The 10,347-nt window shown below is 32.0% G+C and overlaps 1 protein-coding gene across 1 annotated transcript; it reads left to right on the top strand.

Annotated features, from left to right (window-relative positions):
• Window positions 1-784: 784 nt before the first annotated feature.
• LOC134727502 (uncharacterized) lies at window positions 785-2,861 on the top strand. Its single transcript, XM_063591883.1, has 2 exons — window positions 785-2,465; window positions 2,821-2,861. The coding sequence occupies exons 1-2, from the start codon at window positions 785-787 to the stop codon at window positions 2,859-2,861; spliced, it is 1,722 nt and encodes a 573-aa protein (XP_063447953.1).
• Window positions 2,862-10,347: the final 7,486 nt, after the last annotated feature.

Genomic DNA, 10,347 nt, shown 5'->3' with positions numbered 1-10,347 from the left:
CTTATGTCCCTTTAACATAGGTATATTTCGTTGTTAAATTGAAAACAGCTTCAAATAATTGATCAATCCCGTGTCTGTTGAGTGGCATCTAGACTTGTTTTGTAGTGCGTTTTTATTCTTTTGTATATTGTGTTGATTGATTCCATATTAAATATACCCTGCTTACAATGTAATGGTGTACTTTAAATTCTGCGATATGTCCGACAGGGAGTATGTCCGCAGTGTATTGAATCGCCTTAAGGAAACACATTTTGGTATAAGCCCCCATTATCCAAAGGTTGTACTTGAAAAACGGAAAAAGCTTATTCCAATAATGAAACAACAGCGGAAAAATCATCAGAAGGCATACATTTTCGGCGATAAGCTATTTGTTAACGGTCAATTGTGGAAGGAGTAGGGACCAGCGGAGTGTGATGTTAAACAAAACAAATGTAATATTAAAACGGGAAATCATGAGTGTTTAAATGTGTGTTCTTGGAATATTTCGAAAGGAATAATACGAAAGCTAAAAGATGGAAATGTTTTAAAAATTATAAAGAAATACGATATTCTGTGTTTCAATGAGTGCTGGGTCAAATTCCCTGGAGAATTTGATCTAAAAGGTTACGACAAAAAGTGTTTATACAGAGAGAAATGTAACGGGGGTGGAATAGTAGTGTTTTATAAAAAATGGATTAGTCCATTTATTGAAATTGTAAAATGTCGTGTGGATTGTATGATTTGGTTTAAAATTGATAAAAGTATAACACCTGGTAATTTAGATTTATACATATGCTCTATATATATGCCTCCAGATAAAAATGTGTTTTATCGTAAATATAACAGTTTCTGTGATGTATTTGACATTTTGCAAGTACAAATAGAATCTCTTTATAATATTGGTACAGTAGCTGTTTTAGGAGATCTAAATGGTCGTGTTGGTTTGAAACCAGACTATTTATTGAACGATTTCTTAGATCCATTATTACAAGACAATATCTCATTTATTGATTATGAAAATGATAGGCAAGATTTTGTACAGAGACATTCCGAGGAAACAAAAGCGCCCAACAGTTTCGGACAAAGAATTTTACAATTATGTAAATCCTCCGGGTTACGCATATGTAACGGACGTTTTGGCGAAGATAGTGGTAAAATAACTTTTAATAATAAAAATGGTTGTAGTGTTATTGACTATCTATTATTATCTGAGAATATGTTTAAGATTGTAAAGAGTTTTAACGTAGGAATGTTTACCAGTTTTTCATGTCACGCTCCATTGTCAGTTCAATTTTACCTTAGGGACAATACTGTAAATTTGATCAAAGATCAATGCTCATGTAGTAACCATGTTTATAATACTTTTAAATGGAGAAAGAAGTGCGAAGATGACGTCAGAGAGAGTTTGTTGTCTAACGCCCAGCAGTTTGAGGATCTGTTGACCAATAAAGATGAAAATAGCGACACCAATATATGCGTGGATGAATTAAATAAACTTTTGTCTGATATTTTTGAACAGTTTACAAAGTCAGAAATTAGACATAAAAAATACTGTGATATATGTACTGATGATTATAAACAATTTAAAACTACAACGGATAAACCCTGGTTTACAGATGAATGTAAAAACTTATATAATGCTTACCAACAGGCACTAGGATCTTTTAATAAGTACCGGTCCAATGAAAATAGACTCAGTCTTAATTTAGCAAAACAGAAATATAAGTGGCTTGAAAATAAACTGAAAAGACAATATAAGAATCAAAGAGGTAACATGATGGCTTCGTTAAAAAGGACTAATCCGAAACAGTTCTATAGGAAATTTAAGAAACGTAAAAAAGTTATACATTCGAATATTACTTTAGAGCAGTTTGAAGAACATTTTAAGAAATTAACATCAAACCCAGATATACACCCGCAAGATTTGTCAGGCGAAAATACAGGTACTGTGTTCGATGAGCTTGATTCTCCATTTACGGAAACAGAACTTGATGATGGTATTAAAAAGTTAAAACGAGACAAATCTACAGGATACGATAATATGATGAACGAGTACATTATTATGAGTAAACATTTCATTAAACCGGTGTTGTGTAAAATATTTAACTGTATTCTTACAAATGGTGACTTTCCTGAATTGTGGGTAAAAAGTATTATTATCCCTGTATTAAAAAAAGGTGACGTTAATCAGCCTGGAAACTTTCGTGGAATATCTCTTGTGTCCCATATTGGAAAGCTGTTTACAACTCTCATCAACGCCCGACTTACTAAATGGAGTAGAAACCATGATGTACTAACAGATGCGCAGTTTGGCTTCCGACCCGGTTATGGTACTACTGACGCCATCTTCGCTCTCAATTCTTTAATTTCAAAATCTTTGAGATCTGGTAAAAGATTTTATTGTTGTTTTGTAGACTATAAAACGGCGTTTGACAGTGTCACACATATGAAGTTATGGTTACGACTTATTAGATTAGGTGTAACTGGTAAACTATTAAATGTATTCAAATCTATGTATTCAAAACTTAAATGTTGTGTAAAATTTGATGGTAGCTTCTCAAATTTCTTTAATAGTAATGTTGGTTTAATGCAGGGGGAATCATTATCCCCATTTTTATATTCATTGTACGTAAATGACATGGAAATAGAGCTTATAAGTCAAGGATGTCAACCTTATGAGTTAAAAATGTTGAACTTGTATTTACTTATGTATGCAGATGACACAGTATTGTTCAGTGAAAATATTGAAGATTTACAAAAGATGATTAATTGTTTAAATGTATATTCTAATAATTACAATTTATTTATTAATTGTTTAAAAACAAAAATTGTTGTATTCAGAAACAGAGGAAAAGTTAAAGAGAATGAGAGATGGTATTTAAATGGAAATTCAATAGATATGTGTGATGAATTTGTATATCTGGGTATTTTATTTAGATATAATGGTTATTTTACTTATACTCAAAAATCATTAGCAAACCAAGGTCGTAAAGCATTATTTAGTCTGTATAGTAAATTGCAGGATGACTGTTTTAATTTTGAAACCATGCTGTCATTGTTTGACACGTATGTAGCAAGTATTTTGAATTATAGTTGTGAAGTTTGGGGAAATCACAAATGTGATGATATCGAACAGGTTCATATGAAATTTTTAAAACGTATATTAAAGGTCAAAGCATCTACTGTTAATTATATGGTTTATTGTGAGTTGGGACGTTACCCTATGTTTATAGAAAGATATTGTCGAATGTTAGAATATTGGTTTAAGCTATTATGTACTGATAACTGTATTCTTAAATGTTGTTATGAAGAAATGCTCGAGAGATGTATTAAAAAAACAAACGACAAATATAACTGGGCCTGTCGAATTAGAGACATATTATACATGTATGGGTTCCAGGATGTATGGTTATATCAGGGTGTAATAAATGTGGATTTGTTTTTAAGTGAATTCAAAGATAGAGTAAAGGGTAGCTTTCATAGTGAAATGAACACTCACCAAAATGTGTGTTGTATAGATATGTATTTGACCCCAACATGTTACAATTTTATTTAGATCATGCTGTAAATTATATTTATAAACCATTTATTTGTAAATATCGCATATCTGCTCACTGTTTGAATATAGAGACTGGTCGATTTTATAATATTGAGAGACATCTGAGATTTTGTAATATGTGTGATAAACAAGTAATTGAAGATGAGTATCATTTTATTTTAGTATGTGAAAAGTACAATGAACTTCGAATGAAATTTATAAAACCTTATTATTGGAGAAAACCTTCTAATTTTAAACTCATACAACTGCTATCTGTTTGTAATGTAAAGGAACTTAACAACTTAGGGACGTTTTTATTTCTGGCCGAGAAGGCACGTAATTAATTTAATCATTATAAATGCTTAATATGTGTTCTGTTTTATCATATTCTGCTGTACTGTTATATGGGTATACTTACTTATATGATTATTTGTCTAATTGTTTAAATGTAAATATATTTCATTGATGTAATTGAATACTTGTAATATTTATATTCTATAAGCTGTATTGCTTTCGAATAAAGATTATTATTATTATCAACACTGTTTTTGAACAACATAATTGTTGAACAATAATCTAGCGGGAACACCCAACATCTCTTGATATTTCTGAATTTTATTTCTTACCTTGTTTTTTATACATGAATTTAGTAATTGACCAAAAAGTATTTAATATATGGTACTTTATTGAACATTTAAAAGAATATTATTTATGAAATTAATGTATTGAAGAACCAGGATTAAGAAAAGAAATATAAAAAAAAACAAGAATGTCCATAGTACATGGATGCGCCGATCGCACTAACATTTGCTACGTTCAGTGGACCGTAAAATTGGGGTCAATTTTGCATTAAAAGTAGAAAGATCACATCATAGGGAACATGTATTCTAATTTGAAAGTTGATTGGACCACAACTTTATCAAAAACTTCCCTGACCAAAATTATAATCTAAAGCGGGAGATACATACGGACGAACAGACAACAGACAGCCGAACAGACTGACGAAAATAATGGGGGGAAAAAACAAATATAGCTTGAACAAGATTGAACAAAAGATCCTTGTATTACTCAATAAAACTTATTTCACTAAGATTGTGTAGTTGTCTAATAAAGACGTATTGTTTTAAATTAAACTGTTCCTGTACTTCCTTGGTGTTTCTCAAGACAAACACTACTTAGTTAAAAAATATAGTACTTATTCTACGTAAATCTTGTTTATAGAAGTGTATCTGTTATCCCATATACTTAACCTCACTATAAGGAAGTAGGCAAGCAGTATTTAGAACAACAAAGTTTAAAGAATGCAGTATCGTAAAATAAAACAGATGGAGTGTTTGACATAAGTTAATTCACTCATTCTCATTCTTTGAGACCATTCAAGTTTAAAAAGTTTTTTGTTTCTAACCAAATGTATTATGCGGTTTAGTAGATAATTTTTGAAAGTTTACGATGGTTATATTTGTACATTTTAATTTATTTGTGCAGTATTTGCGGAACATTTATAAAATACTCTTAAGCCCCGGTCAAAAAAGATCGTATGATTTTTTTTTTATTGTGTCGAACAAAACGCCAACACAATGTTTCGAGAAGACACATCAGCTACATATTTACAGAATACAATTGCAATTGTACTGTCGTGATAGTAGTTATCAAAGGTACCAGGATTATAATTTAGTATGCCATCCGCACATTTAACTAGGACAAATAACTTTAATGTTGAAATAAGTTTAGCACAGTTGAAATACACCATTTAGAAGTTCTAAAGAGTTTCCTTTTAGAAAGTTATAATCTTAATTAAAAAAGATACCACGCTCCATTTTCTTTCCGTAATTTTCTCTATTAAAACAGTGGAATATGGTATCATACATTTTATAGCTTAAATATACATTTTAGTACTTACATTTTGTGTATAGTAAATTGAAATTTAAAATTTTAATAGTTTTTTGTCAATTAGATGATTTAATCATGATGATAGCAAATGCCCAATACCTGAAATATTTATTAGCTTACAACTTTATTATATTGTTGATTGATTGATTGTTGGTTGCTTAACGTCCATTTAACGTTTATTGGTTTGTTATTTAACGACACGTGCGACCGCCCAGTGCAAGGTTATCCATTAAACAAACGCTGTTAATACGGGTGTTTGATCGCCACATTTTGCATTGAATTAGATATACATTTTTTGCAACTAAGTCTTGTATCTTTAGTGTTCTAAGAAAACATTTCGTACTCAGTGCAATCAGGAGGTCCTTGACGGATTTAAGACTTTCTGGAAAATTATTACTTAAAATATTTGTTTGACTGTTAAATAAAATACATGTAAATTCATGGAGTGTCAGTGAGTTTTAATTTATTATACAAATGAGAGCCCAACTTTGGTAGTCCAGATTGAACACATTGGGCAATCGTATGTATGCAATAAGGAACAGATGTATCCACAAAATTATAATAACATTTTATGAACTTTCCTGCTTTAATAAATCATTTTTAATACACTTTTAATGTAATACTATTTATAAATCAGTGTTTAAAACTCACCAATATATGCTAATTAAAATTAAAACTTCATATAACACTGTACAATGTAAGACTTAATCTTGTAAAAAAATATACTGTTTAAACTAAGATTAAAATTGCATGTGTCATTGGGTTATTTCATGTGTTATTCAATCATTCGTGTTACGTATCTCTAGTACTTATCTATGGATAAGAGCTAACACTACCAAAAACAAATTCACTGCATGGAATTAATCGAAAGATTCTAGAAAAAAACTACCTCTAGGCTTATACTCTCATCACCAACTTATGTAGCAGATGTAACAATCATCATCCTATAAACGGATTACTTCCAATAGGAGCCCAACTTCATATTAGACTAATGAACAACACCTTTTGCGCAAGGAATCGAGTGGCGCTATGTTAAAAAATCTGAAACTATAAGGCTAAAAATTTGAAAAAAACGGGTAAAAGTGGGATTGGCCTATTTGATGGCTTCTAGGAAAAAAAAAACAATGAGGGGTATAACTATATAGGTCTTGTAGAGGAGAAACAGGTGCATCTTTTGCGCAAGGTATCGAGTGGCACTATGTTAAAAAAAATAAAAAAAAGGGGGGATTTTTTTTCATAGCCTCTATAGAAAAATAATTAGGGGTGTCACGGGGTATGGCGTGGTGATAGATATACAGAGTGATTGTAGATATAAAGAGTTGTGATTAAATTCTTAATTCGACGTCCAATTGTTTGATACTCAAATCCACGCCCAATGACAATGTGCCGTCATGTATTGCCAAAACGACGTCTGATTACCTTTATAGTATTTATAGTAGTCTTCTCTTACTGATGTCCAATATCAATGATTAATAGAATAATAAATTGCTACACTTACACTTATACATGTAAATGCATATTGATAAATAGCATGCAAGTATACCTAAATAAGAACCGAACGACAAAGAAAACTAAACGAAATATATATATAGGGCAGCACTCAGTCTTCAACAATAGACAAAATAAAGAAGTATAAATGCCAACTGTTAGAGTATTATAATTTGGACTCTGTAAGAAGTTTGTCAACAATTCCTTTGTTTTACACTTGGAGTGAAAAATAAACAAAATAAATTGGCATTATGTTTTTATGTTGTGCTATTACACCACTGTCTCAGATTACAGGAAGATTAAGCGCTCACAAACATGTTAAACCCAGCCAAATATTGTATGTGCCTGTAGTAAAGTGGTTGTCGTTAATTTATGTCTTGAATATTTGTTGTTCAGAATTTTTTTGTTTTGAAGTTAGTTTTTAGCTGTATAATAATTATTTTATATGTTTCATGTCGTGACCTTTGCTCAATGATTCCTTGTTGAAGGACGTACAGTTCCCTATAGATATAAGAAAATGTGGTTTGAGTGCCAATGAGACAATTCTCCATCCAAGTCACAGTTTATAAAAGAAACCCACCATAGGTCAAAATACGGTCTTTAATACGGATCCTTGGCTCACACGAACAGCAAGCTGTAAAAGGTAAAGGGCTATATAATTGCTTACATCCACCTTATTTGAACTCTGGTGTATAGTTGTCCAATTAGCAATCTGTACACGTTTCATTGTTTTAATAAGCTTTTGAAAATACATAAAAATGGATATTGCAACATGTAAACATCGGATATACATTAAAAGAGAAAAAATAATATATTCTATTTAATTGTTACATTATACTATGTTTAGGTTGTAAAAATATTGACCGAGAACTGTCTTTAATTCTTTTTCATCTTTATTCTTCTCCGACAATCCAAGTTTCAGTTCTGTTATAAACTTTTTTGTCCCAATTTCCACAGTTTTGTTCATTTTTTAAAGTATATTTAATGCACAATACGGCATAATGGCAAAAAATGTCTCGGCGTTTGGATCTTTCCATAGGTCCATTTAAAAAAACGGACAATGATTAGAGAAGCTAAAAATTGGACGTCGATTAGAGGAGCCAAAAATTGGACTTCAATTAGAGGGTGATTTAATTGGCCGCCGATTTGAAATATTATTGCATTGTGACGTCAACTTTGGACATCGATTTGCGGAACGGATGTCGAAAAAAGACTGATGGTAGATATACAGAGTAGTGATGTGTGTACAGAGGGATTAACGATATACAAAGTGGTGGTAGATACACAGAGTGGTGGTAGATATACAGAGTGGTGGTTGTTAGACAGAGTGGTGATAAATATACAGTGTGATGATTGATACTCAGGCTGGTGCCATATATATATACAGATGGGGATAACTATATAGATTGATGATAAATATATAAATATATATTATTAATTCATATATTTTATCAAATTTGATTCGTTTAGGGATAATCACATGTTAAACTATATTTTCGAAGTTAGAGAAAAACGGCGGATAGCAAAACGCTAGATAGATATGAAGAGTGGTGATAGGTGTACATAGTGGTGATAGATATACAGAGTGGTGATATATACACAGAGTGGTGATATATATACAGAGTGGTAATAGATATTCAGAGGGGTGATATATATTCAGAGGGGTGATAGGTGTACAGAGAGGTGATAGATGTACAGATTGGTGATAGATATTCAGAGTGGTGATATATGTACAGAGTGGTGATAGATATTCAGATTGGTGTTAGATATTCAGAGGGGTGATAGATATTCAGAGGGTCGATAGATATACAGAGTGGTGATAGGTGTACAGAGAGGTGATAGATATACAGAGTGATGATAAATGTACAGAGTGGTGATAGATATTCAGAGGGGTGATAGATATTCAGAGGGGTGATAGATATTCAGATTGGTGATAGGTATAAAGAGTGGTGTTATACATTCACAGTGGTGTTAGATATTCGGAGGGTCGATAGATATACAGAGTGGTGATAGGTGTACAGAGTTGTGATAGATATTCAGATCAGAGGTAGATAAACAGAGTGTTGGTATTCAGAGGTTGATAGATATACACAGTGGTGAAAGACATACAGAGTGGTGATAGATATTCAGATCAGAGGTAGATAAACAGAGTGTTGGTATTCAGAGGGTGATAGATATTCAAAGGGGTGATAGATATACACAGTGGTGAAAGACATACAGAGTGGTGATAGATATACAGAATGGTGATAGATGTACAGAGTGGTGATAGATATTCAGATTGGTGATACATGTACAAAGTTGTGATAGATGTACAGAGTGGAAGTAGATATACAGAGTGGTGATATATATACAGAGTGGTGATATATATACAGAGATGTGATAGATATACAGAGTGGTTAAAGATAAACACAGTGATGATATATATACAAAGTGGAGACGGATGTGGGGAATGCTGATGGATATACAGAGTGGTGATAGATATTCAGAGTGGTGATAGATATTCACATGGGTGATAGATATACAGAGTGATGATAAGTATACAGAGTGGTGTAAGGTATTCAGAGTGGTGATAGATATTCAGAGGGTATGTAAATATACAGAGTGGTGATAGGTGTACATATTGGTGATATATATATATACAGAGTGGTGATAGATATACAGAGTGGTGATATATATACAGTGTGGTGATAGATATTCAGAGGGGTGATAGTTATTCAGAGGGGTGATAGATAATCAGAGGCGTGATAGATATACACAGTGGTGATTGACACACAGAATGGTGATAGATATACAGAGTGGTTATATATGTACAGAGTGGTTATAGATATTCAGATTGGTGATAGATGTACAGAGTGGTGATATATATACAGATTGGTGATAGATATTCAGAGGGTTGATAAATATTCAGAGGGGTGACAGATATACAGAGCGGTAAAAGATAAACAGATTGGTGATAGATATACAGAGTTGTGTTATATATACAGAGGACTGATGGATATACAGTTGGGTGAAAGATAAACCAGTTGAAAATAGATATACAAAGTGGTGAAAGATATCAGAGTAGACGTAGATATACAGAGCAGTGATATATTTACAGATTAGTGATAGATATACAGAGTGGTGATAGTTGTACAGATTATTGATAGATATACAGATTAGTAATAGATATACAGATTAGTGAAATATATACAGAGTGGTTATAGATGCACAGATTGCTGATAGATATGCAGAGTAATGATAGATATACAGAGTGGTGATGGATGTACAGATTGGTGATATATATACTATCACCACTCTGTATGTCTATCACCTTTCAATATTTCTATCACCACTCTGTATATCTACCAACACTCTGTATATCTACCTCTGAACTGAATATCTATCACAACTTTGTCTTTTATCAATCTATCACAACTCTGTATATCCATCACCACTCTGTACACCTATCACCA

Source organism: Mytilus trossulus, chromosome 8 (assembly GCF_036588685.1).
Source record: "Mytilus trossulus isolate FHL-02 chromosome 8, PNRI_Mtr1.1.1.hap1, whole genome shotgun sequence".
Lineage (NCBI taxonomy): Eukaryota > Metazoa > Mollusca > Bivalvia > Mytilida > Mytilidae > Mytilus > Mytilus trossulus.
Note: the sequence above shows the minus strand (reverse complement) of the source record. Positions and strands in the feature narration are given on the sequence as shown.